The sequence below is a fragment of the Eublepharis macularius genome, chromosome 14, assembly GCF_028583425.1.
Source record: "Eublepharis macularius isolate TG4126 chromosome 14, MPM_Emac_v1.0, whole genome shotgun sequence".
Classification (NCBI taxonomy): Eukaryota; Metazoa; Chordata; class Lepidosauria; order Squamata; family Eublepharidae; genus Eublepharis; species Eublepharis macularius.
This window is the reverse complement of record NC_072803.1, coordinates 31,562,998-31,584,556: the sequence shown is the minus strand read 5'-3', so window position 1 is coordinate 31,584,556 and position 21,559 is coordinate 31,562,998. Positions and strand designations below refer to the sequence as shown.

The window sequence follows — 21,559 nt, the reverse complement described above, 5'->3', positions numbered from 1 at the left end:
TCTTAGTAACGGGCTTGCAGCCCAGACTTGAGACTCCCTGGACCTCTGTGAGCCAGTAAAATATACCCGTTCTCTTTCTCCTCCTATTGGGCTCTGTTTAGGGAAAATAAGCAGTTGATTTCCATTCTTTATCTCTTCCCATCTGTATAAGCTCATGGGATGAGTTCATGATGGGAGTAATTTGATTTGTGAGTGGTTTGCAAAAGGTTAGGAACAGAAGCATAATTCACTCTGGTAAAAATCGGATCACCAACTCTGGATCTGAAAATAGTGCATGTTCCTTTTGGGAATGGATTCGCACATGCATGTTCATTGCTTAACATGTACGCCACCTCCGTTAGAAAATTTGTGTTTGAGATTATGGTATAGAGAGAGGTCTCTTCTGTCCCTGATTTTTTGATCTGTGATGACTTGTTCATACATGGGAGCCATCATTTGAATGCTCTGATCATCAAGAGACAAATCAAGCATGTGTGAACTGGCTCCAGGAGGTCTCTGGCAAATGGGCTATGGGCTAGTTGTAGTCTAGAGCATATTCTTTGCATGCAAAAGGTGTCCAGGTCAGCCCCTGCTCTCCACTAAAAGAACTTTGGTTGTTGGGGGGGGGGGAGGAGGATCCTTTACAGAGCTGCTACCAGTCAGAATAGAAGATCAGTGCAACAGCTACACACTGTGATCAATGGACCTAGAAGGGTATACTACTGCTTAAATATTAACTCTACTTAGGATTACACTGGTGGCATTGTATGACTGTGCCCCCCCCCCAAACGGCTATAGTAAGGAAACCAAAGTGAAGCAAAATATGCATATAGCAACAGTACCTGGATGGATTAATACTCTGACTCCATATATAGCAACTTCCTAGGTTCATAGATACTCTATGAATATGGGCAACTTCTACTAACCTTCACCCTTACTAGGATCTTCCTTTGCATGGCCCTTAAGTCTTCCGCTCCTTGGAGGACTGTGGGTGAGGTAAATGGGTGTGTGGTCTATGGAACTTCTCCCTGCCTCGGGGCACTTGAAATTGTTATGAGCAAAAATGCTAAATCATTTCCTCTGTGCTTGGGTGGGAACTGGCAACGGTTTGGGCAGCAAAACCTAGCATGGCCTGTCTCCTTTGTTTCCAGAGCTAGCACAAAACAACCAACCGGAGAGAGAGAAGATAAAAAGGAAGGCTATATTACATGCCCCCCCCCCCAAGTGTGAAAGCTTGACAGATACAACCACGTGATCTCACAAACGTTACACTGTTTAGGCATCTCTCCCCTTTTCAGTTATTACTTCAGGTTTTTTATTTATAGCAGTACACTTTAAATCATCTTCAGGGAATCCTTTTTCCTCATGTGGAAAAAGGATTCCCTGAATCCTTTTGTGCTATATGGAAAGTATAGGTACAGAGGGAACTGGGAATTGGGGATCCTCCTGGTTTCTATTCCCATCTTGGGTGGCTCCCAAGCAGGGGACAATTTTCCACTTTGCTCTCATTGCTGCTCGGAATGTCTCTGCACGGGACTGTCTCTGTGCTTTCCCCTTGCACCCATCATTGGTAAGTTTTCTGACAGTTTTTAAAAGTAGCAGTAGATATATTGCTAGTGTGAGGGGGGGCGGTAGTCAAAAAGCCTGCCATTTTGAGGACAATTCTTAAGGAAAGATACTACCAAAACAGGTTTGGGAAACTGCAGAGAGTAGCCTGGGAAGACTCAGACAGTGAACATACAATCATGTTGTGAGGACCCCCCTCCCCCCCACACAAAATGCTGCAATTGGGGGGGCAGGTGAAGTACGAGCTCCATGTGGAAGTAACTTTGGTTACAAAACTTGAGATTTTGCCTCTATCCATCAGCTTTTGAGCACAGATAACTCACTATCTGGACTGGAGCAGGGCCATGGTGTTGTTGAGCAGCAAGGGTGTGGTGGGTTAGTTTAGCCATGCTTGGAAAGCCCTGCAAGATCCCAAAATCAACAACCATAAAAAGAAAAGTGGAAAAGAAAGGTCACGCCACCAAGACACAAACAAGTTGTTATCCAAGTGGCAGTGACTGTCTCCCATAAACAAATACTACTTTGATTGCACAGTTGTATTTTTTTTTGTACTTAGATTATTTGGCTCTTTAACATCAAGGGCTTTTCTACGTGATCGGTCAATGTGTGCCCTGACCACATGTGTTCTTTTGCATAATGTTCCTGGAAGTCCTTTTTCATTGCAGGTTAAAAAAATTATGAGTGATGTGGAGAAAGTAGACAGGATTTTTTTTCTTCCTTTCCCATAATCCTAGAACTTGAGGACACCCAATGACATTGATGGCCAGAAAATCCACAATGGACAAAAGAAAGTTCTTCTTCACATGATGCCTAATTAATTTGTAGAACTCATTGCCACAGGATATAATGATGTAACCACTAGGACAGATGGCTTTAGAAGAGAATTAGACACATACATTCATGGAAGATAGATCCATCAATGGCTACAAGGCATAGTGTGACTAAATGGGACCTTCCCGTCCAAAGGTACTTTACCTCTAAATAGAAGTTGCTAAGGGTAACAGTAGGGGAGGACCCCAGCGGCATAGCATGGGTTGAGTGCACCCCAGGCAAGGCAAGTATCGGGGCTTTTTTTCTCTACATCGCGTACATGTGCGTGCTCCCAGGCCCACGTGATTATGTCACTTCTGGTGATGTCATCATGCAGGGCGCACCACCTCCCTCTGCTGCAGCTGCCCGCGCTGCTGCAGCCAGCTCAGCACCCAGCGAGCTGACCACCCCGTCAGCATGCAGGTTTCACAGGCAGCCTCCCCATGGACCTTCCTGCAGCAGCCGAGCTGGCTGTGGCAGCACGGGCAGCTGCAGCGGAGCCAGCCGCCCCATTAGCACATAGGTGGTGTGGGCTGCCTCCCCAAGGGTGTGACACAGTCTCTTGCGCCCCCATGAATTTTGCACCTGGGGCAACTGCCCCTCTGGCCCCCTCCATGCTACGCCACTGGAAGACCCCTATGCCCTGCTTGTAGGCTTTCTTTGGTTGCCCAGTGAGGTATAGGATAGGATTGCCAACTCTGTCTTGGGAAATTCTTGGCGATTAGTGGGGTGGAGCCTGGGAAGGGCAGGGGTTGGGGAAGGGAGGGACCTCTGCAAAGTATACTGCCATAGAATCTACCCTCCAAAGCTGCCGTTTTCTCAATGGGAACTGGTCCCTATCATCAGGAGATGCTGAAATGGCAGGGGATCTCCAGTCCCCACATGGTAGCTGGTAACCGCAGTATAGGATGATGTGTGTCTAAGATGGGCCTTTGTTAAGATCCAGCATGGTTCATCTGGCACAATATGCATCCCAAAAGAGGGAACCCTTCAAACAGTTAAAATGCAATAAAAAGTTGGGGTGTTGAAAGGAAAACAGGTTTCCTTCTCTCTCTAGATCTCTCTGGCTTGCTGATAGGTTGCACAATCTAAATATATTTTGGAAGAACTAAAAAAAAGTTTTAAAAAAGTTTTCGAAATGGAGAAGTCATGGGAGTTGCTGGGTGGGAAAGAACAGAATTACTCATCCCTACTTAAATCACAGGAAATACCCAATAATTTCTCATGATTCGCATAGACTGGCATTCCTTAAAGCAATTTATAGCTGGAAGAAGAAATGGTGTGTTCTATCTGGGACAAAATATTTTGATGGAAGCTGAGAGACCTTTGTTAAACTGATGGTTGGCTACTATTAGTTAGAGAAGATTGATTGAAATTCCCCGAAGGGGAGCTGTCCGAGATACTGAATCAAACCACAGGGAGTAAGCTGGTTTGAGCAAGTGTCTATATGTGCTGAGCTGAATGCAGGGGAACTGCTATCCTGCAATAAATGCACAGCATTGAAGGCAAGCCTGTGTGACTTGTGGGCCACACATTGGGTTACCAACTTGTGATTTTAACAATACCTGGTCAGTGGCTGGAAGGAGGGATATTTTTTGATTAATCTGGGGACAATGCAGGGTGATTTTTTAAGAGTTTGCAAGATAGAGCTAGATGGATTTGGGGAGTCAGGGTGCAGCCAATTAAATTGGAGTGTACTGGGAGGATGAAGTCTAATGAATTGACACATGGGGACAATATAATAAAATTCATCCTTTTGGCTGCAAGTGCCTGTTTTTATTAAATAAAATATCAAATTGTAATGTAACCCTAGCAGCAGCAAATCACATTCACATCTTTCCCTCTTCCATCACTGCTTTTCTAAATTATCCAAAGGCCTCCAGCTCCCTTAGAATGAAGACAGACAAAACTGTTTTGAAGTGTGGCAATAGTGGTTTTGAATACGCTTTTGCTGCATAAGGAGGCACTTATTTCCCGGATGCGGGACGTGCATTGGAACTCTTTCCATCATGCTGAGGGTGAAGAAAGACACATTCTACGTATGGAGGAATCAGTCTGAACATCTTGTGCCTGAGAACAAATGTCTCAAAAAGCTGCAAATGTGGGCCACAAGTTGTCAGGGATCTTTGTTCACCTTTCAAAAGTAAATTACAAACATTCACAGCCCTGATTTGGATTGGGGCTGTAAGGAGAAGAGGTTTAACACTTCAAGCCTGCCTTGTTTTGCTAATTGAAACTAACCCTCTTGCACTTCAAAGGAAAAAAGATCCTTTATACAAAAAAACTGTGTTTTTTCCTTTAAAATGTTCATAACAGCTATTTATTAACAGTGGTTTTGGCATTATAAGTGTTAAAACTATTTTTACCACACTTTAGAATGTCTGTCTAGGGCCGAATCCACACGTCTCAAGTTTGCCGCTATTTTCCCACCATTTATGTGCTGCTCAGAGGGCTGTTCACATACTCTCACCTCAATCCCGCCATTCTTTTGCATGTGTTATGCTGCGCCTCAGACGAGTTTGTCATGCTTTCCAACGCTTCTCTTGCACAGTTCTCACCATGGATGTGAACAAATAGAAGTGGTTCACCAAGAGACCGCCTGCTCTTAACCACCCCCAGTTCCTTGTTTCATGCCTTGCTGGAAAACCATCCCTCTTTGCCAAGCAATTCTTATGGTCCCAACTCTGTCCGAGGCATGCCCGCACCCCCGTCCAGTTTTTTTTAAAGGGTGCTTTCCTAGCGCTATTGCACAATCCCATTTCAATTCCCAAGCAGTTTGGGAAGTGGCATTGTAAAAAGCCCGTGGAGGTATCAAGGGTGTCATTTTTATTACAGTGAATAATGTTTTACTGCCGAAGGACAGCCTAGGTAATTTCCGATAAGCAGACTGTGGCTGCAAAGGTTGACTCTTTTCAGGCTTTTTAAAAAAAAATTACAATTATCGGTATAGAGAAAAATCGCTATCCTATAAATATAGTTGAGCGGTAGTCTGTGGTAACTGGCCATGCAAACACCTGTGCCCCACCAATGTCCTCAGCCTTTTTCAGTGACCCATTGTGCTCTCCTGGGGCTCTCTGACCAACAGAAAATGCTACTTTGGTCTCGGTTGTCTATGAATCAAACGTATTCACAATACAGCGGAAAATTGATATAGCGGAAATCTCTCATTAAATTAAAAAACAATCATGTCATCAGCGACGGTGGATCTAGACCCACCCTTTATCCTGCTTTTCTCCCAGGGATGTGAATGAAGCATAGCGCAACGCTGACTCAGTAAGAAAGGGAATGTGAACACAGCCTGGGACATTGCGGGATAGAATCCAGTGCAATAAATGAGCAGGAAAACCGGAAGGTAGGGAAGTGTGGATTTGGCCTAGGTCTACTACGCAGGACTATGCAAAGTCAGTTGTAATTACTTCTAGGAATTAATTCCTAGAATTAATTCCCTGCTTGGAAGTTGGCAACCCTGCATATTTAGTCATGTTTAGTGCCAGTCAACCCTTATGGTTGTGTCATCTCTCTCCCCTCCATCTGTTCTCTTCTCCTTTCCACCATGTAAATGTAGAGGGCAAGTTTCTCATGGCAGGCATCTTACATTGCTCATTTGACTTGGTGACAATATATAAATTCAGGGCTTTTGTTTGCAGTGGTAATCACTGGTACTGAATACCTGCACCTTCCACCCCAAGTCCTCCTGAGGGGGGAATTGGTGGAAATCCATGCCACTTATATATGAATAACAGCACTTAAAAAAAACACAAAGCACTGAATATAAAAATAGCATTTCTTGTGTAAAAATCTGATTCTGCTTGAAGGGCCAAGGCAAGGCTGTGATAGGAACTGTTTTCTCAGTAGAACAGTCCTAGTAGCAATTTTCTCCAGGTTTCCTTTGATCGCATCCCAGAGTCTATGTGTGCGTCCGCCTCCCTCCCTCTAATTGTGAAAGTCAGTTCTATTTTGGGTTATGTACACAGGCTGTTTTGAAACTTGGGAGATGATTTTTGTCTTCATACTTGGGTGCTGACTGGCAATGTATTTTGGCCAATCATTTAACCTACTAGTTAATGAGTTCTGCATGAACAGCTAGAATGGAACCCCAGGGGATAGCAGCTACGTTCTTATTGGCTGGAAACCGAATATCACCCATTTGATTGGAGGGATTTGGGTGGGTGGCATTTGGCTATAAAAGTGCCCAGTGGATGTTTAATGAAGGACAGAACAAGAAGCAAATTTTCATACCCTCTGGTTATGCTTTGATAACTACTAAAAGTTGTAGAGTGGCCCAGTTTTGACCAGCCTGTATCCTCTCACACACTCTTTTCTAGCAAACTCTTTGCCAAGAGAAAACTGATAAGAGGCTTCCTTACATTTGACTAATCCACTTCAGCGCCAGAGCAAATATTCTGTTTGTAGGCTGAGCACTTTCCCTCTTTAGTCTTTTAGCCTTTTTTTAAAAGGCCATAAATTAAAAACGCAACGTAAAAATAAAATAGGTACATGGCTTACACATGTTTTTTACGCAGAAGTTCCCACATTCCAACCTTGTTCCCTCCAGTTAAAGGGATCTTGAGTGCTGGTATAAAGAAAGACCTTTCTCTGACTGATACCCCACAGATCTGCTGCCAGTCTGAGTAGCTGATACCACAAGGTAAACAATTGGCCTGACTAGGGTTGCCAGCCTCCAGGTGGTGGGTGGAGATCTCCCGGAATCACAACTGATCTCCAGGCTACAGAGATCAGTTCCCCTGGAGAAAATGGCTGCTTTGGAAGATAGACTCTATGGCATTATACCCCACTGAGGCCCCTCCCCTCCCCAAACTCCACTTTTTCCAGGCTCCACCCTCAAAATCTCCAGGAATTTCCCAACCTGGACCTGGCAACCCTAGGCCTGACTCATAAAGCAGCTTCATATGCTTAAAATGTGTATTTGTAGCAAATATATAGATTGAGAACCAGTAGAGTGTAGTGTTTGGACTAGGATCTGGGAGACCCAAGTTCAAATCCCCACTCTACCATGGAAATTTGCTGGTTGATCCTGGGGCAATCACTCACTCTCATCCTAACATACCTCACAGGGTTGTTGCTGTGAGGACAACATGTAGAAGGAACAATTATGTAAGCCACCTTGGGTGGCTCCTGCTCGTCAGATGAAGAGGCCAAAGAGGAAGAGGGAGCTGGGCAAATACCACCACTACAGAAAAAGGTAGTTGGGATGGGACACCCTTCCATGTGCAAGAGTCTGAGTCAGGCTGCTCAGCCTGGGAAACAGCCCTGCCTTCAGATTCAGACTTGGACCCTGAACCTTCCAACCCAGAGCCTCCTGCTATATCAGAGGTCACTCATCCACCAATCCCTCAGGCCTCTCAAAGGCCTGAACCACCTCAGCCCTGTCAGGCGCTGCACCAGCAGCCCGGTCCTGGAGGGAAGGGGGCTGTTTCTCCGTCTCCTTGCAGTGGCATTTGAGGCCTCAGTTGACTCACAGCCTTTGCTGGTACAGCATCTATGATATGCTGTTGGCTACAGCTCCTACCTTGACTCTGGAACCTCAGCCTTGAGAAAGACACCCTCTTACCGGGAAGCATGCGCTATAAATATCTAAAAGTTTAAGCTGGTCTTAAACTTAAGCTGAATTTCCTTGGCAAAATTGCTTTCTCCATACCTTGCACACACATGCTTTGAAGCAAGGTTACAACATCCATACATTCCTTATGTGTGGACTGGATATTGTGGTGTTTGCATGTGTTTGCATTACAGAGTTCAGCCAGTTTAGTAATTATTTCCTCTCCATAGGGAAACCTAGAAATTGTAGTTCTGTTTATGTATTTGGCACAGGGTGGGAGTTAAAATGGTTTAAAACCAATAACAAAGTATCAATTATCTGGAAAACAGTCTAGTTTGATGGAGAACTGTGTTAATCTCATGGTCCCTTCTTACATGCCCAGGGTAAAGCCAATCACCACTTTGGGGTCTGGAAGAAATTTTCCTCCAGGATAGATTGACCAGGGATCCTGGAGATGTTTTGCCTTCCTCTGGGCAAAGAGCAGGGGTCATTGGGGGAGGAGAGAGAGGGAGATAGCTATGAATTTCCTGCATTTTGCAGGGGGTTGACTAGATGATCCTTGGGGTACCTTCCAGCTCTATGTTTCTATCTAGATCACTCACAACTGGAGGACATGACTAGATAATAACCGGATGCCTTGGGATGATCAAGATTCAGTGCTCCAGCCTTAATTTGATATGGAGATGATTGCCAAGGCAGATCTCATGACAACAGGGTTGAGCTTTGATAACCATCTTCAGTTCGAGAGTCCATGTGGCATAGTGGTTAGGACTGGGGAGACCTAGGTTCATATCTTCCCTCAGCTGTTTCAGCTAGGTCTGCAGTAGAGCAGCAGGATTTGAGCCCAGTGGTACCTTAGAGACCAACAAGATTTTCAGGGTATGAGCTTTCGATAATCAAAGCTCTCATCTTCAGATGCCAAAGAAGAAGAGAGCTCTGATTCTCAAAAGCTCATACCCTGAAAATCTTATAGGTCTCTAAGGTGCCACTGGATTCAAACCCTACTGTCCCTGAGCTGTGAATCTTGCTGGGTGATCTTAGGCCTGGCGTTTGTTGTCAGCCTAAACTACCCTATAGGGCTGTTCTAAGGATAAAATGGAGAAGGGAAGAACCATGGAGAAAGAGCCTCAGATTCTTTGGAGGAATGATTTTTTGATGTAACCAATTTAAGTTAACCCTTGAACTTGTTTTGGAGGGATAAGGAAGAGGAGGAGGCGGTGGCAGCGGCAGATTTTCTGAAATCTAATGCACCCGATGAATTGACATTTTGCATACTACAGCAAGTTTTTGAAAACCTATCCAGTAGCATATGAAAACACATTGTGTTCTGATGTCCACATGTAATGTTAGCGTTTCATGGATGCTCTGGCAGGCAAACATGTTAACGAGTCACTGAATCAGTCATTCCTTCGGTCAGAAATTGTTGAGTATCTTGATGCAGAATTGTAATAATTCCCTCCCGTTCAATTCAGAGTGTACATGGTTCTGGCTGCTATGTAAGCTGCAATTTCATATGAGCTTAGAAAAAGCACAGAATGTGGTTACAATATTAAGCTTCCTGGAAATCTTGGCTTTCATTTTAAAAGGGAAAAAACAAATTTCTAGCCTTCTGGATTTGAAAACATGTGAATAATGCCTGGTGAATGCTCAGAAAGCCAGAGGGATTGCAATACAACATGGCAAATAGTGGTCAGAAGATGAGCATACAGTGTTCAAAATAGCTCCTTGCTTTTTAAGCTAAATCAAGCTAAATTATGCAAAATGAATACCGCTGGTGATCTTGGAAGACTGCTTTATGTCAACCTATAGTGTACTTAAAAATGTAATTTCCTCTCTTCTGCAATTCCATTTTTTTATGCTAAGCAAACACTTTTTAAAGAAGTTCTTTGTTATTTTTATTGTTTGTTGCTGGATACTCTCCAGTATCTATCTTTTCTTTGTTCGATTAAAATGAGGGATTTGGGGAAGAGATTCCCATTGCTACAAAGTTCGGTTAATGACAGACCTTGCTTGTTCCCCATTTTGGCATCCTTGTAGGCTTGCCTCCAGTTCCCTTCCCCTTTCCCTATCCACAGGCTCCGTCCACGTAGAGATTCTTGACTCCCACTCTATTAAACCTTTGCTTCCTCTCCTGCCGAATCCACTTTTATACACCCCCGCAAGTACGCGGCCATGCAGCAGAACAAACTGTAGAGTGTTGTTTGAGAATTGCATGAATGTAAAACGATTTGCATTGTCATAGCAGCAATGAAAGACCAGACACAGCACTCCCCTATACTGGCAGAGAAATGGGGCCAGGCGGTGACCTCGCTGTGGGCATTGCACCAGCAGCCAAAAGGAGACTTTGTTTCTCCACTGCCCGGCAGAGAACAGCGTCACGAGTGGATAATAGATGGGACTGTCTTGTTTCAATAACATGAGAACAGTTTGGAGAGTTAGAAGCTGCCTTAAGTTTACCTGGGGGAGGATCAGATCTGAAATGCAGTTGAAACAGTTAATCATTCCACCAGATCTGTGACCTATCAAAAGCTCATTTGCTGGATTTGTGGGCTAGGGGTTGGTAACGGTATGATCAGAAGGAGTGCTGGCTTGTACAAGGTCATGTTGTGCCCCAACCTTCTTGCTTCAAGAGAAGGCTCATGACTCCTCATTCTCTGCCTGCATCCTGCCATGTCACAGAGCCACTGCTAAGGCTGTGCAAATAGCTTTAGGGCAGAGGTAGGCAACCCCTGAAACATGTGCCAGCATTGGAGCACCAGACCATTTCACTGGGCACTGGGGCCACATCTCTGCCCAATCAACTGAGCCACTGGCAGTGCTGTATGGGCCAGTAGTGCAGGAGAAGGCAGCAGACATGGCTTATGCCCGTCATACTGAAATGCTCCCGGGAAACAGCAAGTCTTTTTCTTCCATGAGAGATTTCAGTTAATCCAGCCGTACAGTTGGTTCTGCTCTAACCATCAGCCGTATTGATGGCATAGGCTGAAATGCCTTGATGGGACTAAGAGTTGTCTGCTAGTGCCTATAGAGAGATTATAAAGCTGGGCTGCCATTTCAAATTTTAGTGGGTTGAGGGAGATTTCAGTGTTGGGGACAATATGCATCACAAAGCTCACAGTCTGTCTCCTGGGATACATTCAAGATTAAATTGCATTTTAAGAGCATTTATATCTTGCATTTTATTTATATCCACTTTTCCATTGGGGTGGATCCAAACAACCTCCAAGGAGCCTTCCTTCTGCTTAAGGAGCCTTCCTCCAACTTGAGTGCTCTTCCTCTGGAATCACTCAAGCCCCTTAGACTGGAGGAAGGCTTTGATCAGTGAAGAGTTAGGATAATTTCAGGTGGGTAGCTGTGTAAGGGCCAAGCTAGAAGCGTGGAGCGCAAGTGAACAGGGAGGAATACATGGGAGTCTGTTCACTTGCCATTCAAGTGTAATTCGTCACTTCTAGCTTGGCCCTCAGTCTATAGTAGAAGAGCAAGATTTTAGTCAGTAGCACCTTAAAGACCAACATAAGGGTCAGATCCAACTCATGCTCCATTCATTCACACATTCAGGCATTATGAAGAAGCTATAACAGAACAAATCCTACCCCAAATATCCTCAGATTCATGTTCTCCCTTCCCCCTCCCTTTGTACACTGCACCAAGACTGAAAACTTCCTGATTTGGGAAACTGCAGTTAGCTTAATCCCAGTAAATGTTGGGTCTCTGGGCAAGAAACAAATTGCAATTTAAGGGACTGATTCAAGTGACGTGACAAATTGTGGTGAGTTCTAAACCATGAAGTCTTCAATCTTGGGGCACAATGAAAAGAGGAAAGGGAAACACAAGAGGCCTAGCAGCTCAAAGAACTTCAGATCTGAGAATTCACGCAATTTCAGTCACCCTTCTTTTAGCTTGGAGATCAGTTGTGATTCTGGGAGAACTCCAGGCCTCACTTGGGCCGTTTCCAGATGGCTTACCTGCCTCCGGAACGTCGCGCCATGTTGCGGGGAAAACGCGATATTTCACGTTTTCCCCGCAACATGGCACGACGTTCCGGAGGCAGGTAAGCCATCTGGAAACGGCCCTGGAGGATGGCAGTCCTAAGTGTCACTATGATCTTCTAAACATTACTTCCTTCACAAGTCCGCCATGGAGCCAGGCTAGGCTCCATGCAGACAAACAGCAGCTCTGGAGAATAGCTTGTATAAATAAAAAAAAAACAGCCCAAATGGGCTCGGAAAGCTGCTGATGACAGGGGGGGAGAGCTCTTGCATTTCTCTCAAGCTTTTTTCTCTGTGCAAAAACAGTGCATGTGTGTGTGTGGGGGGGGGGGGGGAGTTTTCCCGTTTCTGTTGCTGCACATACACATCATACCTCCATGTGGAGCAGCAGAAACAGGAAAACTCCCTGCCCCCCCCCACACTGTTTTTGCATGAATAAAAACATTTGGGAGAAAGGCGGGACCTCTCCTCCCCCAGTGTCAGCTTTCTGAACCAGTTTGGGCTCTCCTTTTTTCATCCAAGCTATTCCCCAGAGCTGCTGTGTGTCTGCATGGAGCCCAGGTTGGCTCCGTGGTGAACTTGTGAAGGAAGTAACATTTCAAGTGACCTGGAGCTTAGTGCACCAAGGGGGCCCTCTAGGCTGCAGTATTGGATCTAGTAATAGGGCCATATAATGGTTCATAATAGACTTTGAATGGCCACATGCTATTTGACAAAAAGATCTGTGCTTTTGGGATGCATACCTAAGACACAGAGCCATTCTGGTTGTTTGAGAGGATGGAAGATACTCATTCATCATATGCAGACATCATTCATGACAAACCTCTGCTTATCTGTCACAGGAACAAAGGCAGCTTGTTGTCATGTTCACACATTCCCCTCTCTCTTCCACTTATGCATAGAGCACAGTTGAAGGGTTCCTAGTTTGGGAGCCTTGCATCATACTCCTAAGTGTTATGATGTCAGAGGCCTCCGATGAGTTTCATATATATTTGAGATTTTGCACCATCAGATTATGTTTGGTCCCTACCTGGGCACAGCCAACTGGCACTAGGTTTACATCAGTATGGCATCATGCTAGCCTTGTGCTAATTTTGCTGGCATAAGGGTCAAAGGATAGCCTTAGGATTATGTTGAGAGGCATACTTGTTTTTTTAAGGCTCTTTGGGTTAAGTAATGAAGGACATAAACGAATGGTAGTTTTTGTTTATAAAATCATTTACAAAATCTCAAGAGGGCATCTGTATTGAGTTTAAGTAATTTATAAATTTCTTTAAATTTATTCAGGTGATATTCAGCAAAGTGTTCTGTAACTGGTATCTCCTAAGAACAAGAAAGATGATATTCAACGATTCCATCCCCCTTCCAGGTGACCTCATATGTCACTAACGTCTCTTTTTCTCCCCAACCCAGCTAGAAGCCACAACTCTCTGCATGTGATTGACGGTGTTGAATACCCAGATCTGGGATGCTTCAGCCTCTGAATGTGAGCTTCTGATTATGCTTTGCTCATGATGACATTGCTATTATTATTATTATTATTATTACCATCACTGTGCTGTGTCTTTAAATAACAGGAAATGTTTCTGAACAGATTGGTCTGGGATGTGGACTAAAGATCCCAGGGGAACTGTTGAAGTCTCTTGCCAACAAGGGCAGGGATTAATCCATCACTGGCTGAGCCAGTGGGACTTCTGGTCAGGCATTTGACCAGGATCCAGAGGGAGGCATTCCTGTCTCATATTCCCATGGAAGAAATCCTGTGACGTTTAGAACCCTCTGTGAGGGATGATTAGATAACATGTACAAAGCAAAGGAGTGGCTAAGCTGTTACTCATCCCTTGATTTCCAAGCAAGAAGGCAAAATATCCCAGTTCCCAGTCTCAGGTGGGCATCTCTCCAAAATATACCTATAGAGGCCTGGATTTAGTATGCAGCCAAGTGTGTATGTCTCATCATTGACTTATAATAACTTGTGCCACCATCACTATAGTTTCACTAGGGTTACCAGCTTGGGAAATTCCTACAGGTTTAGGGATGGAGTTTGGAAAGGGGGGAGTTTGCTAGGGGAGAGGGAGTTCAGCCAGGATATGATTCCATAGAGTCTACCCTCTGAAGCTGCCATTTCCCCAAAGGGAACTGATCTCTGTTGTTTGGAGATCAGTTGTAGTTCTGGGAAACCTCAAGGCCCCACCTGGAGGATGGCAACCCTAAGTGTCACTATGAGCCTTGTAGAATGAGTTTGGTACATCCAGGGTGCCCTCTAGACTACAGTACCAAACCTACCACATGACTACATGTTCAGTCAGCTGACCCTTAAGGACCAATATGAGTCCACTCCACTAAGCCATATAAAGCCCAGCCTCAGTGCCTGTTCCTGGATCTGCACAGCTTGTCTTTGTTGACAACAGCATGTCTAAGTCCCTGCCCCAGGGTCTTGGATATTTTATCTCCTGTCTTACCTGCCTCTAGCCCTTCTGACCTTGGGTGGTGTCTCTAGAACTTGACCCTTACCTGGTTTGGACTGTGCTACTCACCATTGACCCCCACTGGACTGACAGCTGTCTTCCATGAAACTTGACCACTTGTACTCATACCCCTGATAGATTTACAAATGACAGATGAGCCTGATAGATTTCCAAATTAGACAGTCTGAGCTTTAACTAAACCCACAAACGAAGCACTCTACCCTCATGAGACAGGATCTAAATTGTAAGAGCCATGATCTGTCTTAAGGCTTAGAAACTAAAGGGAACTTGGGACGAGCTTCCAAGCTTACACATCTCCTTGCCTCTCTCCATGGCCTGTGGTCTCTGACCATTTGTTTGAGTTGCCACCCATAACACACACCCCTCTCCTCTTTCTTACTTTGCACCCTCTCTTGCTACTTGTTGCAGGCAGCTGTTTTGCTTTGCCTTGGTTTCCTTACCACAGAGCTATTTTTGAGAGCATTCCCATGATGTCATCCTCTATTTGTCCTGCTTCTGAGTTTGCCCCCATTTTTGCTGTGATCTTTCCCAAACCTGATTTGGTATGATGTTTTTGGAAAGATCATGGCCTCAGTGTCTTTGGCACCAAGTCGATATGAAGGTATACATTTTCCGCAGGTCCTGCCCACATTGCCAGCATTTTTTTAGAAATTTAACTGGTGAAGCTAGGCTTGGAAAGGTCTTAACCTTTTGTACCTTTGCCTGTCATGTAGCTGTTTTAATTGCACATGCCAGGGAAGAAAGGAGCCAATGTTCTGAACCCTCTATGGCTATTCTGTCTGTGGCTGAGTACCCTGAATCATACAGAAATTCTGTGATGTGTAGAAATTAAGGGGGGAATTGTCTCCACTAAAACAAATATTTTAAAATATCTGAAATATCTGAAATGGGAAATTTTTTCAGCTTCACCATTCAAATTTTGAGGAAACTTGCAATGTACTTCATATTTGACAGCTAAAGGCTTTTGATGTTTCATATTGGACACCTGCCAAAATCAATCTAGTGATGCCAATAAGTATAAACCACTTGAATTGCTTTCACACTTTTCCTATCAAATATAAATATATCACACTGCACGTCAGTTATCAAGAACTGCCAAGTTGCATTAGATGTCAGCTGTCAAATATCAATTGCTGGATAGTCGTGATGATTAAAAGGTGTTGTTCCTTGTCTAATACAAAAGTTATTCATTTCCACAACTATTCAAGAGACTCTAGAAAATATTCCACATGAAAATTTGCAAAGGAATTTTTTGAGAATGTTGAAAACAAATTTGTTTTGGCTCTAGTTGTGAAATCTTATAATGGCTTTCAAAACTGTTGTACTGGGAACAACTCAGTACTTGGGCTCAGCAAAAGCACTAGGCCTGTACACACTAGGTTCAGATGAAAATGTTAAATACTTCCTCTTTTCAAATGTCTAACCTCCCCCTCTTTTTCTTTCTTCTCTAGGGTACATTCTATGCAGGGCAGAGTCTTCACGCAAATGGCAACCATTCTTCTCTTTCCCAAGCAGGAAGGCCCAGTGCCGCTTCTCTGTCACCTCAGGCTGGACAACCTGAGGCAACTCTGGACCTCAGTCTGGATCACTTTATCCCTTCACACCTTCAAAAAATGCCATCTCTTAACAGCAGCATGAGCCCAATATCTCCTCAGGCGACATCTACTCCGCAAACTGTGAAGGCTTCTTCACATCGCAGAGTGAGTGGTGGGCCCCAGTGACTTCGGCATGCTCAGAAACTTATTTATTTAATTATTTATAGCCCACCTTTCTCACTGGGACTCAAGGCAGATTACACAGTGTGAGATTTTCTCTCCAATGGGTACCCAAAGTGGATTACATTATTCTCCTCTCCTCCATTTTTTCCTCACAACAACCCTGTGAGGTAGTTTAGGCTAAGAGTATGTGGCCCAAGATCTCCCAGCAAGCTTCCATGATAGAACAGGGAATTGAACCTGTGTGACCTCAGATCCTAGTCTGACACTCTAACCACTATATCACACTGGTTTAAATGAGTGTGTGTGAATGAGAGAGAGAAAGAGAAAGACAACTCAGCATAGCAGGGGGCAACCATGTTTGCATATTCATGTGTCTGTCCTGTTCACTTATAAAATAAGTGGCTATGCAATGGTCTAATTTTCATCTGGAACAGACTGTGTGAGGGTGAACAAAAAGTAAAACTTTCCCCTTCAGTTCACTACACTGAAGTATTTTTCTTCCAGGCCAGCTCCCATACTGGAAGGTTTAGAAAGAAAGTTCTTCAAATAATGGAGAGCAACAAAATAGAGAGAGAGGATTTTGCTCCCCTCAGTTGTACGTTCCTTTTCATTTACACCCCTCCACTTTCTGACTTGAACTCTGGGAGGCCCACTTCCAGAGCCGGTCAATGAGACTTCAGGAAAAGAAGTGGACTAATAGGCTTATACAAGTCTCTGTTGAGGTTGATCAGTAATCGCCAGCATGGTATCTGTTCATCCCATGGTGGCCACCAGTTAGCTTCCTGGTGCCCATTTGCTTCTTTGACAAATCATCTCTTCTCCAAATCAAACAGCCAATCCTTGCTTTTCTCCATTGGAGTAGGAAATGCTTCGAAAGAACCTAGCAGGCATCATCTTTGTGTTGGATTCAAAAACAGCTGTGTCCATTGTAGAAGGCACCCTGTGGAACCTACTCCCTGTTCTCCAAATTCCAAAAGTGCCCAATAGCTCAACAAAATTGGGGATCCCTGAAATAGATAAATAGCCTACAAACACTCATGCTCTGTAAACAAAACGTTATTTCATTTTAAAGGTGCTACTCTATTTTCATAACAAAAGAAACAGAAATCTCAAGTGGTAAGGTAATGAGATAACTAAGAATTGAAGTCTTTCAAAGGACAAGGCTGCAGAGGCAACCTGAAAACAGTTACACAATCAGCTTAGCATACCATATGAAACAAATTGAAATGTAATACTATCTTGCAAATACTAACTAAAATATCAGTAAAAATTAACATATTGTTTATAATAACTCATCCAAAAATAATAAAGCTTGGGAAATCAGCCATGTCAGCATAAGAACTATTAAGTACCCATGTGTGATGCATTATTCATTTTTCTGGAAGAACTGTTGCTCATGCACACATCGTAGAGGCTAGAGCAGTGTTTCCCAGCCAGATTTTTGGAAAATCCTAGGTTCTTCAAGAAATCATGGAATACATACATAAAAACTTTGCAATACTGCAAGATACTCCAATATCCCTCAAAATATCCTGGTTACTAAGCTTGCATTTAGTTGCATTGCCTCTGTATTTGTTTCATATTGTTATGGAGAACTGGCAATACAAATGACAACAATTTAGCAGTAACTGAATTGCACTCCCTGCCATCAACTTTTTCTGGCCTGTAAATGTTTCCATAGGTAGGAGTTCTTTGGGATTTTAAAATTTAATTTAGAGGCTCCTCCATGGAGAAAAAAAGTTGGGAAACGCTGGGCTAGAAGGAAAGGCTGCGAGGACAAAATGAGGGAAAGCATCTGTGCTCCTTGGAGAAAACATGCAATAAAAAAACACAAATAGATCCAGTGCAGTGAATGTAATAATAACAACAATAACAACAACAACATTCAATTTATATACCGCCCTTCAGGATGACTTAACAACACCCACTCAGAATGGTTTACAAAGTACGTTATCATTATCCCCACAACAAAACACCCTGTGAGGTGGGTGGGGCTGAGAGAGCTCCAGAGAGTTATGATGACTCGCCCAAGGTCACCCAGCTGGCTTCAAGTGGAGGAGTGGGGAATCAAATCTAGTTCTCCAAATTAGAGTCCTGCGCTCTTAACCGCTACACCAAACTGGCTCTTCATGCCTCTGACAAAGGAGACTAGGTTGTAGTTTGTGAAAGATTATGCTCCAATAAGTGTGTTAGCCTTTAAAGTGCCTCAAGATGTTTTGGTTTTGGTGGGTAGCTGTGTTGGTTTGTAGTAGAAGAGCAAGATTCGGGTCCAGTATCACCTTAAAGACCAACTAAATTTCCAGGGTATGAGCTTTCTGGAGTCAAAGCTCCCTTCTTCAGATATGTTTAGCAGTGGAAGCATGTAGGATTTTTATCTAGCCAGAAAGTGGGAGGGGTATTTAAAGTAAGGTTGTAAGGTTTTAATAATACTGTAATCATCTTGATAGAGTTGGGGTGTGAAAAGCAGAAGTAAGAGAAGAAACTAATGTCCCTATTAAGACAGGGTGTTCATTGCTCTGAATTTGCAAATCAACTTGATTTCAGCAGTCTCACTGTTGAAAGGTATCATTAACACATGATGGCATGTGTAACATTGGAAAAAGAACACGTAAATGAGCTTGAGATGGTATAGCTGGTGTTGTTAGGTCCAGTGATTATACATTGTAAAGTTACTTTAAATATCCCTCCCACTTTCTAGCTGGATAAAACCCTACATACTTCCACTTCGAAATGTATCTGACAAAGAGAGTTTTGACTCTTGAAAGCTCATACCTTCGGATTCTAGTTGGTCTTTAAGGTGCTTTCTTGTTTTGGCTGCAACTGACTGACATAGTTACCCCTCTGAAATTTGTGGCTGGCTGAAATAGAAAAAAACAGTGCCAACAAGAAATTTTTTGATGATGTATCTGTGTCCTTTCTCTTTAAGAAATACATACATTTAATTAATGGTATGGTAAATCCTCTGCCCTGTTCTCCCTAAAATGTTTTTGTTATCTGAATCACCTTAAGATGTATTGCTTAAACAGTCTTGCAAACTAGACTGTAACTATAGGGTTAATTCTCTTATTTTTTCCAAGTTTTTTCTCCTGAGGAGTAGCAGCACCTGTGTTCTTCTTTATCTGATAACTTAAAGGAAAACATGACTTTTGACCTTCCTGCCCAGGTTTATATAGGATTCTTCTGAAACACCTCTCAAGTTACTTTAGCAAACAACATGTAAGACTGTTTAAGCAGTTCTGCTGAAGAAAATAGTTCAGGTAGACTCTTGTTTTGTAGACACAATGAAGTTTTTTTTAAAAAAATGCAATATAAAAACAGCATTTTAAACATGGTAGTTGTCCATAATCTGTTTCATCATGTATTTGTACTATCTAATTCCGAACCTGGCCTCAGACAAGAGCAGAACGTATTCAAACAGTCTGCACAACAGGTACAGAAAGAGGGGATATTTGTACAAATCTAGGGGATCCCCCAGATTTACAGAAAAATCTTAAGGAGGGGATAAAAGAAAACCGTTTTAAAATACCAAAATCTTGTGAGATTACCTCATGTGATCTTGGCAGCCATTTTTTGAAGCACAGGGTTGCCAGCCCGTCCACCCTCGCTGGTGGGGTCCTCTGCCCCCAGCTGCTGCTCCCTGGCACTGCTTACTTGGTTGGCATAGCGGGAAGATGTGGGGACACTGGCAGGAACACGCAGCAAAATGGCACGCACGTGCCCCTCAGTCTCCCTGATGATGTCACTTCCAGTTTAAATGCTGTGTTTTGGGCCAGTTCCTAAAGAATCAGCCTTGCTGAGACTGGAAGTGACGTCCTTGAGGAGACTGAGGAGAGCGCACTTAAGGCAGAAGAGAAGCGGTGTCCCCCTGCCAGGAGTGCCTGCCCTCTACCTCTGGTTTACAGGTTAGGGTTGCCAGCTCCAAGTTGGGAAATTCCTGGAGATCTAGGGGGTGAAACCTGGAGAAACCTGGAGAAAGTGGGGTTTGGGGAGAGAAAGGACCTTGGCATGGCATAATTCCATAGAGTCCATCCCACAAACTAGCCATTTTCTCCAGGTGAACTGATCTCTGTGGCCTGGAGACCAGTTGTAATTCCAGGAGATCTCCAGCCACTACCTGGAGGCTGCAGAAACAAAGAAAATGCAGGGACCACGACAACCAAATCCAGCTTTTATGTTCCAAATTGTAGAATTGAAATATACAATGCACTGGAGCTTAATATATATAAATACTGAGTCAAAAAATACCACCAAACCTCCCGGCGGGAGATGGCAACGGGCTTGCCGGCTTGCAATTTTCCCGTTTCGCAAGAGTTATGCTTCTTCCAAAGCCACAACTTTTCTGAAATTAATATACAAATACAAATCAGGATGTAACCCTCAAGCAAAACTTTCTGCAATAGATAATTTCATTTACAACTCCATTTGCAAACTTAATTGATTATGTACATGGAAATATAATGTATGGCATCATGAAATGAATAAGAAAGCCCACTTCCAAAAAGATCCCCCAAATGCATTCAAAATATTAAGCTCCAGTGCATTGTATATTTCAGTTCTACAATTTGGAACATAAAAGCTGGATTTGGTTGTCATGGTCCCTGCATTTTCTTTGTTTCTGCATTGACATTAGGACGCCCCCCACCCCCCATTTTTTCTTTCTTACTACCTGGAGGCTGGCAAACCTATTTACAGGTAAGGGGACCTGGCAACCCTGCTGAAGCAAAAAATCACAGGTTTCCTATTCCATCCTCTCCCCTCACTCACTCCAATTCTTCCTCCTTTACAGAAAATCATAGTTTGCCATATTGCTTGCCCTCCCAATCAGAATTGGGAGTCACGCTGAGTGCAAACTGGTCTGAATCAAGAAGGGGGCATTTAAGGTAGGCTTGTCAGCCCCTTGATGGGTATGGAGGATATCCCACCCTCAGTGCTTGTTTCCCATTGCTACTGTGAGCAGCGATGGAAGAATTTTTTTAAATGGCCATCAGGCCAATGGCATGATGTTAGTTTTCTTCAGGAATTAGGTGATGTCAGAGCTCTTCAGAAATTTCTGGAAAATCTATGATCTCGGGGGTTTCCCTGGAAATGGCATCATGGCCGCTTCCCATATCCCCACCGGCAGGTCAACCTGCCAGTTACCTGACAACTCTAATTTCAGCATGTGTGTGGAGGATGGGATCATGAGAGCACAAGGCTCATTGCCATGGTGCCAAAACATGATTTGGTGTTTTGTCTGAACTGATCGCTTGGGCTGTCCATTCATCCCTCACATCATAATCTGAGTTCTTTACTAACAGCTGTTCTTTTTCACAATTAGAATTGGCTACTATTATAGTTTTATTTTACTCTGGAATTCCTAAGCCATCTTTCTGCCCTCGACTTGGCTCACAAAACATTTTAATACAATAGAAACATAATTCATCAAGCCTCATTCCAGAATAATGTATT

The 21,559-nt window shown here is 43.6% G+C and overlaps 1 protein-coding gene across 7 annotated transcripts in view; it reads left to right on the top strand.

Annotated features, from left to right (window-relative positions):
- Positions 1-21,559, top strand: part of SORBS3 (sorbin and SH3 domain containing 3) — an 82,122-nt gene that overhangs the window by 23,524 nt on the left and 37,039 nt on the right. For 6 of the 7 annotated variants that reach the window (XM_054997371.1, XM_054997373.1, XM_054997372.1 and 3 more), the window contains 2 exons: positions 13,318-13,390; positions 15,845-16,093. In XM_054997371.1, coding sequence (XP_054853346.1) covers positions 13,373-13,390; positions 15,845-16,093 — 267 coding nt within the window. In that variant the 5' untranslated portion in view covers positions 13,318-13,372. The remainder of the gene's footprint in view (positions 1-13,317; positions 13,391-15,844; positions 16,094-21,559) is intronic. The other variant, XM_054997367.1, reaches the window with a different exon arrangement.